Raw genomic sequence first — 17,094 nt, 5'->3', positions numbered from 1 at the left:
GTGCTAGTTAGCTTGTGTAGATAAAGTAGATTACCTTAGCATGTGTAGCTAAGTAGTTATAGCTCTCGAGTTGTGCTTGTGTAGCTAACTAGTTGAGTAGTGCTAGTATAGTCCCAATGTTGCTTGCTTTATGCTTATTCTCACTAGTATGTGTAGGAGCTCTCTCATGCTTGCTGAACTAGTTGCGTAGGGTTATGTGACCTTACTAACTAGACTTGATTAGGTGAGCTCCCACTAGCTTGGTACATTAGACATAACTTGTTTAGGACCATTTGTAAGGTGCTTGTAAAAATATAAATAGAGAGGTGTAGTCAAGGCTAGACGAAGAGTTTAATCAACATTTGTTTTTGGCTAGCCCATAATTAAAATTAGAATTAACTATTCGTCCCCCTCTAGTCGGCTGCTTGTTCCTAACAAAGCCGCCTCTACAAACGGTTTCTAGCCGCTTCTATATAAATATTTTGTGTAGTAGTGTCTCTTGAGTTTAGCACCTTTGGTCTCTCCTAGATCTCACCTCAAACTGTGCCATTGATCTTGAGCCCTGTTGTGTGGACTTAATCTGTTAAACGAAAGTTTTGCACCATTGTAGCAATATAAGAGTGCAGCCTACGACTTAAAGTCCTTATTGTTAATAACAAACAAAATGAGAATTTAATCTATGGTATAATAAGCACGACACTTTTAACATATCTTGAGGATAAAAGTTTGGCAGAAAGCAAGAAACAAATAAGATAGAAAACTAAAAGTAAAAAATCAAGATTCATGACATCAGGCGATATATAGGCCGCAAATGGAGCCAGAGCCCATAGCATGGGTTGATGGTATAGTCGATTTTGGTATACCAGAGTACATCTAAGGCACACTTTCTATAGCAGCCCAAGACCTGATGGAACCTTCCAGCTTGTGTGATGCACGCACAACCCATAGCTTTAGCAGGTCTCCGGCTAGCTTCTTCCATTGCTCAGACCTTTTATCCCGAATATGCACCCTTCTGTTGTGAGCTCCTCTAGTTTTACTCCGACGAGACCTTTGCATTTCGGTGCTCGTCTTCTCCACACAAAGGTGTGCAGTGCCATGTCTGGTCTTCAAGCAAATTTGATACATTTTGGATTCAGCATTTTGATACAGATAGTCTGCAGCCTTTGGAAGTAACTTCTCATCTAGATCTTTAAGGCATGCATTCCAGTGTATTATTTCAGGTTCCTTTTCATCAACAACCTCTAGAGCATAGCTCTCTACTGCAGGCTCTATATCCTTTGGCGAGTCATGGGGTAAGAATAGAACTCCTAGCTTTAGAGGATGCATATATGGAGGATTCAGAGAACTTTCTCCCCTAAGATCAGTAGATGCACCTGAATTCTGCCTGTTTCTGTGTTGATCAGGTCGAAAGATATGACATTGCAAAAGCACCATGATAACCTCCTCTTGAAATATGTTAGACAGCAGTGTTGATGACAATGATGATGATCTAGTTGTGTTGCTTGTGCTAGAACAGGGTGTCAAATCATGCTCATTGCAGCACAGCGGGTTTGGACGACACCATTGAGTCATAGTATTGTGGATATTGTCCCAGTACTCACTCTGGACGTATGGAGAATAATGTGGCACAATGACAAAATCCTGGGTGGGCAGCCTAATGAGTTCTCTGTTGGCATGTTCAGCTGCAAACTTGAAATGAGGAGTAATTGACTGCATACATTTGATCATGACACCAATTATGTCAGTACTATCAGAAAGGCGTATCATGAAGCTGAGGTTTAAACCTTTCAAAGGATCCCTGAAGTCTATGCTAATAAAACCTATCAATGCCTCTACTCCACGCTCTGCAAAGTTCATCGGTCGTATGCCAAAATATGAGAACCTGCTACCTTCCAGCACTTGATACCTCATAGCCTTCCCTGTAAGGAGATGGCCAATAAGAGAATTGAAAAACATGTACTGCCTTGGGGTTCCACCAAATTCAACAAACTTTAAAAAATCAGTTGCGCCATCTGCAAACCTCTCGAATCTTCGGGTGTTTGCGGAGAAATCTGTGGACTCATCTTTGCCGAAGTGAATGAAAGATGAGACGAACGACTTGGTAGCATGAACGATACGGTTGGGAAAAGAGGACTGGCTTGCCTGCTGTTTGATATCTTCCTCTTCAATGGCGCGCTGCTTGCACTGGCGCAGTGTATTGTCACACTCCTGAGCAGCACGCTTCAGCTTGCGCCGCCACCTTAGTAGTGGCATGATGGAAATCTGCCATTTATTGGACATGTCAAGGGCAACTTCCATCTTGATCTGTGCTATCTCTAGTCTTTCGATGGTTTCACTTATGTCAACCTTCTCTTCTACCTTTCTGCCAAGACTTGATATGATTGAACTCACAGTTTCCCCAATGACAGCAGAACCGACAATATCTGCCATAGCGTCTCAATAACCCATAAATCTGAACAGGTAGGAAGTTTTTAATCTTGCATGAGGCAAAGGAGGTATTATATTTTTTGCTTGGGAAAATGAAAGATTAATAAACTACTCTCGTGCTATATATTTATTTTTAGATTCAAAAGATAGGCTGCCTAAGGGCTGATTTTATTATAACAAAATAGATGAAGAAACTACAGCGCTGAATAGAATACTATCCAAAATAAGCTGCGTCGCAATGTAGTTGCCATCACCTATACTAAGTGCCTGAAGTTTTTGTTGATTCACGGGTAACAATCTGTATTAGAGCAATTAAACTTTGAACTTTCTGGTAACTATAGAATGATCTGAGAGGGAAATCAAAGTTGATGAACATGAAAATAGCAATATGTAGTAATAATTCATTTTTTTTGAACAAAGAGCTTATCTACAGGTTCATATATCGCTCTAAGAGCTTACAGGTCATACATAACCCCCAAAAACATAGAAACACAATATTGGTATTAATTAGTTAGCACCCAAAATTTCCAAGAACCTAGTTTCACATCTAGATTTACAAACTAGAGCATCTGGTTTGGCGAGTCCAAGTAGAAGTTGGAGTTTTACACGTAATGTACTTCTATTTTACTTGCAGTGGTAAGATCCTGATTCTATAAATAATAAATTTAAAGGGACATGGACGGTTGAGGATATCTAATCGATCACTACACCAAAGTGGAAATTCTTTGGGGGGTCCAGGATTTTCTTGAGTGTCAAAATCCAACCGCAAGGAAACGTGTACCCTTGGCGGTTCCACTCGCCTCCAAGGAAATATGCAACTTTTCTTGAGTGTTGTTGTGAATCGCCAAGGAAAACACCATTTCCTTGAGTGCTATTGCAAACCGCCTAGTAAAACAATTTTTTTTTAAAAATGAATATTTTTTATGAATTTTTCTAATGATCTCGAATGAAGAAATGACCTAAACCGAAATTGTAGTACTCGAAAAGATCTAAAACTTTTCTGTTTTTTTTTTCATTTGAATTCGTTTAGGGTGTCAAATATTCATTACAAAATTCACTAGACTAAATACAAAAGCAGTGCATTAGCTACTCAAACACTAATGATGTCGAGGTGTAGTGGTAGAGAAGTAACTATGCGAAGGTTGAGCTACTGAGTTTGAAACTTAGTAGCCACAGGGTTTTTAGATTTTTGAACTTTTTTTGACATATTTTCTTGGTGGTTGACATATTTCCTTGGCAGTTCATGCTTGATGGTTGACCGCCAATAACTATTTTCTTGGCGGTTTTTGGCCACCAAGGAAATTTGGTTCTGGTGGTAGTGGATCCAAGACATAGTATACCTTTACTTTTGGTGATAACCAGTGGCAGAGCTGCATGATAATATCCACGCCTAGGGCTACTCTCAAAGTATACTGCCTGAACAACCTAAACTGGGCCTATATACTGATAGTTAGCAAAAGGAGCCTTTGTATTTTCTTCCCAACAACTTATTTGTATTGTTTAAAGAAATCCTCGAGTTCCTTGTCATTGATTTCATATTCAGGCTACAATGTGAATAACAACAATGTCACTCGTAAAGTCGTTGTAACAATAAGAATTGAAATAGAAGACTCTACATGTCTTGCTGATATCATCGTGGGGGACGTAACCAACTTGTTGGATGGGTTCGACATCCATCCGGGTAGTCTTCATCGATTTGTACTACAAGGCATATAGATATGCATGTACCCTGGTCTATTGAGATTCAATTGTACCTGACTAAGAATCTAATATGTTAACCAATCAGTATAGGATCTATGTAGTCCTAATCCCCCGGACTATATATATAAGGCGGGTAGAGAGCCCTAATCATGATCATTATCTATTCCCTTAGCCTTTGCATATGGCACACAAGCAGCATTACAATCAACAAACGTAGGACATAAGGTGTTACCTCCTCACAATGACCCAAACATGTCTAAACTCTGCGTCTCATGTGTTTCCATATAGTTTTGTACTCTCACATCCCCCATAATCATTGTCCAATGACAAAAACGGTAACAGAGGGGTCTAGATGGGTTTCCTCACTAGCTTCGCTGGTATCCTCACTCTCGATTTTGTCGCTAACTCAGTGAAGCACCTACCCCAAAGATTATGACTTTTGTGTCATCAGTTTGGACTTTATAGCTGACAAGCTCAGCATGCTTCACCTCTGCGATTTGACTCCTTGCTAGTCTGTAGAGATATCGCCATGTCCCTTTCTCGGACTTCCATTTAGGTTGAATATAGGTCCCAACTGGTTGGCATGGTAAAGGATACCCTATTACCCCTCCTCGAGTTCGACTCAGATAAGGACAAGAGCATAGGAAGATACTCCCCTTTATGGGAAGTCTTCATGGCGCAGATCGCTGAACACCAGTCATAGGACAATGGACCCCAAAAGAACAGGAGGAGTGGCTCCATGATGTAAGGCGTGCCATAAAGATCCAAGATGTTCAAGAGAGGATTGAATGACAACATACTACGATTGATTAGGAGCACGAACGTGTCGAGTGCCTCAATGCCTTCCATGGCAAATGCCACAACACAATGTCCACAATCAACTACTCGACCACATTGTCGGTGGTATAGATGTGTTGCCCCACTCTAGCCAGAACCTCATTGTAGATTCAATGCTTGCTCATAATCTCAACATCGTCGAAGACAACCCTGTTCACCTTGAAGTGAGTTCATCCTTTTTTGAGCGAAGCCATTGTCCGTCAATTCCAAAATTCCCAGCACCATGGAGTTGGCACGCCAAGTGCCAGATCCATGAGGAATCATCACACCCCTCTGTGTAAATAGAGCTCAGTGCACTCACCACGTGACAATCATGTAGCTAGTGGAAGTTGGTGCCACAACCCCCAGCACTCAAAGACAGCAGTGGTGGTGGCACCAAAGCCTCTTCTCCTGGTTGGGTTAGTTCGTAGTTGACTCAGGGGCTATGATGCGCGAGACACCACTGAGGCAAGGAACTAGTCATGGCATGAGGTTGGGAAGGCCTGCCATGATGCTAGTCATGACAATGATCACTGACGTGGTGACCACTACAATCATCGATGTGGGAACTGCGATAATCCATCGGCATGACAACTGCAATCATTGACGCAATGAGACTCCATCTCCAAAATTAGACCACTCCGGGTGAGGTTTTGTTAAAGCTTTGTTGTCTCATGACACATCTGGTCATCATGCTACTAAAGTTGCGAACTGAGTCAGTTGGTTAGGTTCTTTGTGGTGGAACCTGTTCACCCGGGTTAAGTTCTCGACTTGGCACGTGTGCTCATATTTTCTTAGATTTATTTTAGGATTTAACGGCATTGTGCTTTCAGTGGTAAACGACGTTCCCATCGATAGCGAGGCGTCTGTGGTGACTTCTTCAATCTTCGAGATGTGCCATAGTACTCTTTTGGATACGCTCATAGTAGGGGTAGGGTTTGCGTGCGTGTGTTCATAGGAATGCTATTAAAGTTACTCCTTTTTGAGCTTTTTATGGTTAAGAGGCCGTGTTACTTGTTGAGGTAAATCTAGATGGACAAAGCTCGACTTACCAAGTCTTATGACAAAAAAATTAAGAGGTCTTTACAAGCTGTAGACTTAGTTTCAAAGACAATTTTACCTCTAGTTTCAAAACATAGCTGGCAATATGTCCCCACCCGAGAAACATGGAGGGCCATGGCTATCTGAAACACAACATACCTTTAATTTTTACTATCCAAAACCCTAATCCCTTATCCAATCCTAATTGCTTGCCTCTCTCCATTAGTCCTCCTCCACTACGACTAATAGGTGTTTGGCGTTTTGTAGCTCTATGAAAAAGGAAGACCAGGCTCTTAAGGAATTTTAGATGCATGATGCTTTTTAGGGTTTAGGCAGTTCTTTATATGTTTCAGAACACTTATAATATTTTGACATTTTTGTCAAACACGCAAGCGAGTTGTGTATCATTGCATTAAGAAGAAGTAGAACCAGGGTTGAAGAAACCCTTACAAACCCAAACAGCTTAACTAAAAACTAATACTCAAAGAACAAGAGAGAACGTCCCTACACCAAACAACAAAACTAGGGACTATCCCGCTTTTGACAATTTTTCTTGTTGTCCTAAAGTGAATTGTTTCACTTGCTAATTTTGAAGATTTACTCAATAATTGGTCAAAACAAGGTGGGATTTTGTTTGGGCCACCAACCATTTGTTGGTCAATATGGCTCAAAACAATTTGGTTTTTAATAAACAGACCCCAAAACCCTTTTTGCATGACTTATTCCAGGTAACACATAGCTATGGTTTTAGGCTCAGTTGTAGCACACTGAGATTCAACGGAGACTATGATTCATACAGGTCATCTACTAGAGTTGAGGGCATTGCATTTCTTTGCCTCAAATGGATGGCCTTTAATTTTATTTTCCAATCCGTATTGATTTTAATGCGAAACTCTTGAATGTGCAAGATACTTTGTGTTGTAAAAGTGTGGACTGATGCCTCTTCTTAGGCACGTATCTTGCACATCCATTTAAGGCATTTTTGTGTTGTAATAAGTGTGGGCTGATGCAATGGCACACGGTGCTGCCCATCTACATGGCTGCACTTGCATGTGCTGGCTTGGAGAGTGTAGCTCCCGCCACCATGGTCCATGCACAAACTCACGGATTAGACCTGGATCGGGGGGCGACCTCTTCACCAGCGATGACAAGATGATAGCATCACTGGCGAGTGGTGGTGCTGCTGCTCACGGTGCATTGACCGGCAAAGAAGACAGGCACATATCACCACGGCATGGAGTCGGAGAAGGGCAGGGCCTGGTGGTGTCGATCTTCATGTGCATCTCGTGGGCCAATGGCATCGGATTATTCATCCAAATCTTCATGTTGCATCAACGAACAATGGGCTTCCATTTAAATCATGTGCTATTGCCATTTAAATGAAAGAAAATGCAGATATGTTGTTTAAGCTCTTGCAGATCAACTTGCTGCAGAGCTGTTGAAACTTGAGAGGCACTTGCAGACATTTTCTCACAGGAAAAAAAATGAGGTTGTGGGATGTTACTTGGATTTGTGTTGCTTTCTGTTTCGAGTTCTGAACTTTCAACTTGCAGATGCCATACATGCTAAAGTGGTTTGGGTTGTGCACATGGGATGCATTTTGCACCAATCTTACTATTGGAAGACTGAGGGAAATACTAAAGATATTCTGTCACATTATAAGTATACTCTGACCCCTACATATATTTCCTTTATTTTCAGAGGTGGAGTTTTTTTTTTCCAGAGGTGACAATGTATATGTCATTATGGATCCTGCGGGAATTGCATGCTCATTTGATAACTCAGCCAAGTAAGCAGACTAAACATATTATACTTTATCACTCATACTTATTTTTTTTACAAATATAAGTAGTTTCAGTTCAGATTCTGTACTTTGCCTGTTCTGTCTATTACCTTTGCAAACAGGTTGACTCATATAGTCATATTAAGGGGAACCACAAATTTCAGAAGATAGGTATGAGAGCTATAAGCTATTCCTGGGAGAAAAAGTGAGGCTACCTGCAGTTGTTTGGATCTCAATTCTCACGGTAGAAACAAATTGATGTTGCTAATCCTTCACTAAAATAGGAAAGCTAAGCAGATTTCTGGTTAAATTCCATTGCAGGGATGGACCCTTTGTAGTTATTACTTACGAATGAGATGGACATGCTCCTTTCTCTTACCTGGTTCGACCTCACTCCCATTGAAGTTCGATCGATCGTACTGGAATACAGGATTGGATCTGTGGTATAGGGTGTAGTGTTCCTTGATGTTGCACTAATCAGGATTTTCGTGCAGTGTAGGTGTTTGCGTATTTGCTGCGGCGGTACGTTGCCTGCGGACGATGGAGGAAGCCGGTGATGAAGATCGGCTCAAGAGGGCGCTGTAGATGCATGGTCAGGACTCAGGAGGCTGTGGGGTTCCTCATGTTTGCTAAGGCCAAACTGGGCGACAATGCTTACAAGGAGCTCGTCTAGGCAGGCACGGGACATTGCTGACCAAGGGTATAGACATATAGTATAATAGTATATCTGCACTCTACGAACCATCCTTTTTGTTCCTGGTTACATATGTTCTTCTCTTCTGTTGCAGTTCAAATCCTGAAGGTGAAATCACAGTACAAAGATGCGAAGAAATCCCATCTCAGGTATTTGTAGGCCAAACTCACGTCCTATATATAAGGCTTCAGTCACCTCATCGAAGCAGGTGATCCCTCCCATGATGACCACCATTCTTTACAGGAATCACTCTCATTCATGGATTCATGGATAAAGTGAAGGTGATGTACACGTCTGCTCCTTGCTTGAGGTATTATGGCTTGGTGTCCATGGCTGCTTTTACTTGATGCGCATTTCTTTACCTTGTGTTTACAGGCATCATCTATATCTGATGAAGATTACGAAGATTTTTTGGTCACCATATCTGAGTCAATGGCAAAAAAGATCACTGATCAAGAGACATACCTAAAGGTGTTTGTTTTTCTTGGTGGTTTGCCGAGAACAATTGGACAGTCGTTTTACAACCATTTGTCTTTGTAAGTGAAGAGAGCTATGCGCCAGATGAAAATCATAGTGCAAGTCATAGCTTGGATGGTAACGAAGAAACAGGTACTCTGTGGATCTCCGACTTCTTGCAAACATCTACAAGAGGTGTGTCAGTTTTCCTGGGAAGTTTGTTTATATGTTTTTTTGAAGGTGGGCGCGAGCTCCGCCGCGACCTCGCCCTCTCCTTCCTGGCGCCAGCAAGCCACAGGCGAGATGAAAATGATAGAGCCCTTTAGTTTTATCATAGCGTTAGCACGGGCACACTACTCAACAATCAATAAGTCCGATTCTTTTGATATAGTTCCTCCAAATGATAGAGCCCTTGGATACTTGTTTGTTTTATATAAACCACGGAGATTAGTATGTATAGCTGTGAATTAGTTTTTTGGTATTTAACTTTGTATTGTTTCAAAGGATTATAAATTAATAATAACGATATTATTTTGGGTGGGTGTCGATCCACTCTGCGGCAATCTCCGGCAAATCATAGATCCTTGACATCCTAAACGCGCCGGACGAGGAGGGGTGGGCCCTATATATGGATTCCCCTTCGTTGTTTTCTTATGCATCCCTAAAATACCGTCGTAGCGTTAGCACGGGCTATCTACTAGCAGCAACACACGGACGACGACAACCAGCGGAGCCGCGTCCCTCCACAAGGAGGGGACGACGCATTGTAGTGCCACCGGAGGACTACACGTCACTGCATGTACGTCGGTGTGCCTGCTTCCTTTTTGTGTTGACTGCACCGGACGACGTATTGTAGTGCCACCGATTAAGATCCTTTTTACTGCAAATACTGTTGCTTATAACCTGTATATGTCTGCAACACCATACCCCACCTACCTGAATATTCGTTGTGTTGACTGATTGAAATTCTATTCTAAGTTTCTTCGAGTAATCTGACGTGGCAACATACATACATACATACATACATACATACATATATATATATATATATATATATATATATATATATATATATATATATATATATATATATATATATATATATATATATATATATATATATATATTCGAACCTATGTACGTGATGATATGGAAATGTGGCAGATCTTATTCGTTGATTTATTGGTGCACGAAAGAAATATATATGTTTTTAGCGATATAAAATATTATCTTAATTAGCCGCATCAAGGAAAGGTCTATCGACGCCACGCTCTTCGTGACTGTGTTAATTTTACGAACTTTACTTTTTGGATTAAATATCACTTTAACGTCGATATTTAATTTCACAGTATTGTTATCTTATCGTGCGATACATGTGTTTTTACTACAAAAGTTTAGCTGTCCCGTAGCAATACACGGGCACAATCCCAATATAGAAAAAGGGGATAGTTTCTCTCGGTCTTCTAGAGATGCTTTGATATCTACTTTATGTAATATATACTCATCCCTCTCTAAGGTCACTCCACTCCACAGTACACTAGTTTAGGACTATGAGACTACCACTAAACCAGCGTATCATATTCTAAAGGTTGCTCTGAAGTCATTTGGAAATTATGTATCAATGCATTAGGTCATCTACAGAACCGCATACTCACGCCATACTTACCCTAACTGCGTTCTACTCTCTTCCATCCAAATTTGGTTCACTCTAGCTTCATTTTAAGACATTTTTTCAAAAACTTTGATCAAGTTTTTTAGAAAAAAAATATTAAAATCAACAGGTTCAAATGAAAGCATTATAAAAAAAATTAAAACACGCCTTATGGTGAATTTAATAAAACCAATTCAATGCTATAAATATGTTACTTTATACTTTTCTACTCCATAAGTTTCAAATTATAAGTCATTCCAACTTTCTTGGAAAGTCAAAGCATATCAAGTTTGACCAAAATTTTAAAGAAAATTGCAAAGATTTATGACATCAAATATGTATACTATGGAAATATAATTAATGAAAAATTTAATAATACTTATTATTTGGTATCATAAATGTTATTATTATATAATATAAATTTAGTCAAACTTGAGATGCTTCGATTCTCCAAGAAAGTTGGAATAACATAATTTGAGATGGATGGAGTATTCGTTAAAATTAAAGTTCTATAACTTGAAACAAAGTTAAAGTGAGCTGTAATTTGGAAGCCACTTGCTAACCACCAAACAATCCAAGAAGAGAGGATTATATTACTAGAGGATTCTATGTGAACTAACTCCAACTTAGTTTAGATAAGCACTACTCACATGTATATCTACCACTAATTTTTATCACTAACCTAAGTATGGTAGCTAGTAAGGATACATATGTTATCTAGTTTATCACATAATATGTCTTAGAATTCCTAAAATAAATTGCATTCCAGAACAGAGATTACCTTCTGATTCTCGGAAGTGCCGGGACCAAAGGCGGAGAGAAGATGGGAGAACACTCTCACTCTCTCTCAGCTAATAGGAACACGCAGAGAGCAGCGATGTCGCCCGTGATGGACGAGTGCTAATATATAACGCTCGGGCTTTGCCTGTCCGTGTCGGCAGGGCGCCCGGCCATTGGCCGCTTGTGCCCCCACAGGCACGCAGAGAGGCAGGCGTTGACGTGCCATTTTCTGCCCATCACTAATGAGCTCTGCCTTTTGCACCTGAGCACCGGTGACCGGAGCTATCCGCAACGAGTTTCCCGGCAAATCCCGGCAGTGAATGATCCGGATCCGAGAATCTCATGAAAGAGTAATCGGAACGAATCGTGTCCTATTCAGTACATATGAGTAGCCGGGACGGCACATGAGCCAGTCCACACACTACTACATAAACCTTGTGTAGGAGCGGCTCTGGAGGCTTTGTAGGGGCGGTTTGTCCAGCCGCCCCTATCTAAGCGCCTCTACAAATCATGCATTTGTAGGAGTGGTTCCCAGACCGCCTCTACAAATCGCAAATCGATTTGTAGGGGCGGCTGCTGTCTACAGCCCGCCCCTACAAATCGGCTGATGTTACCAGTCACCCTTACAAATCGATTTGTAGGGGCGGCTGTAGTATCAGGCGCCCCTATAATACTTATTTGTAGGGGCGGTTATGTCTAGAATCGCCCCTATAGTATATTTTTCCACAAAAAAATTCAAATTTACAATTCAAATTTAAATTTAAATTTACAGAACAGATATATATATATATATATATATATATATATATAATTCGAGATCGGCTAATCAATCAATCTATCACGCGCGCGGGCATCTCCTTCGCCCGAGCCCCCCCCCCCCCCCCCCCCCCCCCCCCCGCCGATCGAGACCACACACGGCGCCTGTGATGTGAGAGGAAAGGAAAGCGCAAGGAAAAGGCAGGGAAGGGCATGACAAGGAGCACAGCTAGCCGACACGTACCTTGCTCCAAAGCACAAGTCCAAGAGTACAAGAGTATTATATAAACTACAATTACAAGTTCAATTCACAAGAATATATACGAGACCAATATAAACTACAATTACAAGACTAATGTCAAATTTTATACACATTGTTATCAACGGCCTAGAGCTAACCTTTCAGTCTCACGAAGGAGTTGGTACTGAGGATTTCTACCTAAGTCAGAATCTCGGTCATGGTAGGTGCCTTTGACGTGTATAATCTGGTCCAATATGAAGTTACAAAGGTCGTCGATGAGCTCTAAGAGTTGGTCATCCTTGTATGGGTCTCTTTTCATTTCTTTCTCTTCTTTTCACTACAAGAGAACAAGTTTCGGTTTAGTATTTCATACCATGTGCGAAGTTTTTATACTACGGGTGAAGAGGTTCAAACTTACCCTTAAGGGGTGTCTCCTGTAGGCACCGGTGTTACTCATCATAGAACATACATAGTATCCACAATGTACACTCCCAGGCTTCTGCTTGGGGCACTGTATGTTTTGCATATGGAAATGTTAAGTAATGCTTTTGACAGCCATGTAATGGAGTACTGAAGAAGTAAGTTACACTTACCGCACATAGTGTTTTATAGCCAGCTTTTCCTTCCTTACTAGATCATGACTTCCGTGATGTTTAGTGACATAGAACCGAAATGCCCTGTTCAAATTATTTTAGTAAATATAACTTGTTAGTATCCAAAAGTGAACGTTACAAGTATGTATACAAACATATAAGCTAATGAGGATTGTCGATATGTATACGTCTTGAGAATCGATATGAAGTCTTTGTATGTCACTGGGTCCCTATCTATTGAATCAAAGACCCATGCCATGCTCCTCTCGACATCGACGCCTATACAAATCCAGTGGTTGCTGCATGGATTTAATCATAGAACTAGATAAGCTTTTTGCATCGAATAAAATATATCGAACAAAGCTTTAAGTATAGAGTTGAACTTACTCGAAGTTGTATGGTAGCCATATAGTAGAGTGCTGTTGGAGAATTTTAAAAGCCACGGCAATGTATGCCGAAACCTTAAGAGACTCTTGACTTAGTTTCTTCTTACGGATGTTCCTCTTTCTCCCGAAGGGTCTTTCCAGCAGCTAGCTCTTTGTCATCTAGTTTCCACTGTTTAGGGTAATTAAAATTTGTTTGTGCTATAGCTTGAGGGTCTATATACCCGGCTTTCACACTTGGCATTTGTTTTACAATGTGCACTTGTATTCTACAAATCACGGCGTGGGTTAGTTACAACAAAATTCAAAGATTACATTCATATCATATCGGGAGGACAAGGACTTACATGCACCACGTGCGAATTAGATTCATCTCCATTTCTCTGAGGTGAAAGCATGTCTGCATGTCATTGAAGTCAAAGACAATTTTCCCGGCTGGGCTTCCAAATGTGCCGGTGGGGAAGCATGCTTGTATGAGGTCTATGCTTGTTGGGAGAATACGCAAGTACCAATCATGGAACCTTCTCATTCCAAGTGGTAGGCACTAGATGTCCCGGTTTGGTAGGAAGGGCTTGCCTCTTTTATATGTTTTCCAGGCAATCCTTTGAACCATTGATGGCATCAACATTTGGATACTGCTTTGCTGTTTGGTGGAGTTTGCTAGTGACGGCCTCCTCAGAAGTCTGTGATGGGACTTTTTTTTAACTTGGTTCTCAGGCTTGAACTGGTCATGGGAATACCACTTGTGCACCGACGAGACGTCGGAACATAAATTGGTCTTATGGTGATTGGATGCTTCTTCCGAAGTTCCCATTCAGGCACGTCCTCATCTTCTTGTGCATCACCTTCTTCAAGAGGCACTCGTTGTTCATGTATCGGCTGTGCTTGTTGAGAAGACTGTGGCATCTCATTATGCACTTGCTTGGTATGAGCTAGAGAAGGTTGTGGCTTATCAGGCACATGCTCGCTAGGAGGCAGGGAAGAATGTGGCATCTCAGGAATGTGGTGGTCACGAGATGGTGAAAATATCTCCCCGTCCTCAACTACTCACTCCAAATTTGGGAGAGGGGGAGGCGGCGAAGAAGCAGTCAATATAATGTCCCGATTGTGCTAGAGGATGAACTACCCCATTACATCTCCGGGTAACACCAGCCCCTTAGGAGTTGCGTAGTCTATCCTCCACTGCATGAACTCGAGCTTCACAGTATGCACCTCGACCCTAGTGTAGTTCGGTGGTATCTTATTATTGTGGTGTAAGCCACCAGGAGGATGTGCCACACCCGTTGCCACCTCCATCACAATATTCTGCCGGCCGCTGAGAAACACCAAGGTGCAACTAGTTGGTTCCTGTATGCGATCGACGAGGGTTGTGGCTACAGTGGAACCTTGGCTGCTAGGAACTTTTGAGGGCTACCAACTAATACCAGTTCTTCCGGTGGCGTCATTAATGTCCGTGGCTCCATAGACTGTCCTTGCTCCTCCAGCGCCTTCGCAACTAGAGCCTTCACTTGGAGCTCAAGATTAGCCTCCCTATCTATGCCATGTTTCTTGTACATGTGCCTGTCCTCTTCGAATCCGTGCTTCCAGGTCGTCCTTTTCCCTAGCCCCCTGGTGTGGCCTGTGTGCTCCTTATTTCCCAAGCTAAGGCTAAGCTCGTCCCTCTCTCTGGAAGGATTGAATGAGCCCTTCTCCTTGTCTTCAGCATATTTTAGTATCCTTGATACTACCTCTTGGGTCTTCGGCTTATCAAACTTAAGATTACCACCGGATGATTCTATACTCCTCGTATATATCCAATTCCTTGAGTGTACCTTCAAATTCTTCACGTCGATATTCCCAGCAGCTGCGACCTCTTCGTCCATCTTCCTAAACTGCTCTTCCTTGGCATAGTAGCCATCATGGCCTAGATGATGGTGGTGTTTGTTCCTCTTTGCCAGCTCGGTGTTACGGGCACTGAGCTTCAATGCCTCCGGTGAAGTCTTCTGAGCCACGAGCTCCTCCCATTGACTAGGAGTTATGTTGCTGAACTCGTTGAAGGAAGTTAACCCCTTTTGGATATACTTCTTGTTGAGCTCCGACCTCCAACGTCGGAATGACTCTCCCATGATCCTGAAAACATTTTCTTACCAGTTCGTGCTTACCCTCTAGAAATCTAAAATTGAGCTTCAGCAGCCTATCCCATAGTTTATCATTTTTTTTCTCTGGTACCTCTTTCCAGTTAGGGATTGCTAGGTTCAATTTATCTCTTACTAGGGCCCCAATCGCATTACAAAATCGTCCTCTAAATTCCTTCGGCTCAAGGATCTCCCCTGCTGGCCCGACCTCCGTTATCACATAGCTTGCCTTATCTGGATATTGATTTGCTTTTCTATCCCCTCATTTCCTCTTAGGCTTGGTAGTCGTGGTTGTGTCTTGAGGTTGTGGAGCAGAGGCCTCAATGTCCGTCTCTGTGGCTGTTGCCTCTGCTCTCCTTTCTTGTACTCTGTCTTGTCCGGCGAGATGTCGCGGATGTCGATGTCATCTTTTTTGAGTTTCAGGAGGGACCTATATATACGACAGGTCAAAGTGTTAGCAGAGGTAACACAACCAAAGCTTTAGCAAAATTTACAAGCTAAAGCTTTTTCCCTACCTCCTCGTTCGGGTCAAAATCCTTATCCAAATCTTTCTCCGTTGGCCTCCTTCTGACTTCACATGGGAAAGGATTCTCAGGACTTACATATCCCTCTTTTGAGTCCTCATCCTCTTCTTCTTCGCCTTCAGCAGCCTCTCCTGCTCTTCCTTCTGCTCCCCCTTCCTCCTCGTCACACTGCTTCTGAGTAAGCATCACTTCTAGATCCTTTTCTAACTCATTATCGAACTGCTCCTAAGTAAGCTGGTCCTCTAGTGCTTGCTCCTCATAGGTTGGCTGCTCATCATGCTCGGGGCATCGGGTTGCACTGTCTAGTGTCCACGACATTATTTCACGCTTTGTTTTAGTAGATGCAAGAAAGTGTGCTTTAGGTACGCGAGAAGGTATAAAAAATCAAAAAGGTCTATAAACGAAAGTAGTCCTATAAAACAACAATTTATCAAAAAATACGAGGTGTAGCAGTAGTAGAGGCCTAAGAAACATGTCAATCATCATTTGATTATGAACTTGGAGCATCAAGACATCATAACAGAGAAGAGAGGAGAAGGTAATGTAGGGGCGGCTGCTAATGATGCCAAGTTCCTCATAAGTTCTTGATCATCAGCTCATATTCCATATAATGTATGGACTTGGACAATTTCATCATCGGCAAAACAAAGGAGAGGAGAGGAGAGGGAAGATTTGGCAAAAAAAGCAACAGCTGCTTCGTAAACATAGAGCAGCAGCTGATGGCAAAAGACAGCTAACATCTATTTCAGCTGCAAATGACATGGTATAAGAGGGGTCAGTGTTTAGCAAAAGACAGCTAACATCTACTAAACACAAGATTAGCATAGACAGCTAAAATATATATGTATATTAAACAATCTACTAAACAATGGTATATTGCCAAGTATAGAAATAATATGGGTAACCAAAGTTACGTGAATATATGCCATGTATACTGCCAAGTATAAAAAAATATCATGTATACTGCCAAGTATACAAAAATTATTGATTCTATATATCCAACAAAAAAATAATATGGGTAACCAAAGTTATGTGAATATATGCCATGTATACTGCCAGGTATAGAAAAATATCATGTATACTGCCAAGTATAGAAAAATTTATACTGTAAGCAAATAATATCATGTATACTGCCAAGTATAGAAAAATAGACAC

The 17,094-nt window shown here is 41.5% G+C and overlaps 1 protein-coding gene and 1 long non-coding RNA gene across 5 annotated transcripts; one reads left to right on the top strand and one right to left on the bottom strand.

The window, feature by feature from the left end:
• Positions 1 to 663: 663 nt before the first annotated feature.
• LOC136486454 (uncharacterized) lies at positions 664 to 11,412 on the bottom strand. 4 transcript variants are annotated; one of them, XM_066483344.1, is made up of 2 exons: positions 11,330 to 11,409; positions 664 to 2,431 (listed from the first exon to the last, which is right to left on the bottom strand). In XM_066483344.1, the coding sequence occupies exon 2, from the start codon at positions 2,407 to 2,409 to the stop codon at positions 853 to 855; it is 1,557 nt and encodes a 518-aa protein (XP_066339441.1). In that variant the 5' UTR covers positions 2,410 to 2,431; positions 11,330 to 11,409; the 3' UTR covers positions 664 to 852. The 4 variants fall into 4 exon arrangements, 2 of the variants coding, with proteins under 2 accessions (XP_066339441.1, XP_066339442.1); XM_066483345.1 differs by having other exon boundaries at positions 664 to 2,455; positions 11,330 to 11,399; XR_010766811.1 differs by lacking the exon at positions 664 to 2,431 and adding an exon at positions 8,730 to 8,865 and having other exon boundaries at positions 11,330 to 11,399.
• LOC136486455 (uncharacterized) lies at positions 6,573 to 8,386 on the top strand. The gene is made up of 4 exons (XR_010766812.1): positions 6,573 to 7,753; positions 7,870 to 7,991; positions 8,069 to 8,129; positions 8,247 to 8,386. It is a non-coding gene; the product is annotated as an uncharacterized lncRNA (long non-coding RNA).
• Positions 11,413 to 17,094: the final 5,682 nt, after the last annotated feature.

This window comes from Miscanthus floridulus, chromosome 10, assembly GCF_019320115.1.
Source record: "Miscanthus floridulus cultivar M001 chromosome 10, ASM1932011v1, whole genome shotgun sequence".
Classification (NCBI taxonomy): Eukaryota; Viridiplantae; Streptophyta; class Magnoliopsida; order Poales; family Poaceae; genus Miscanthus; species Miscanthus floridulus.
The sequence above is the reverse complement of the archived record's forward strand: the minus strand, read 5'-3'. Positions and strand labels throughout refer to the sequence as shown.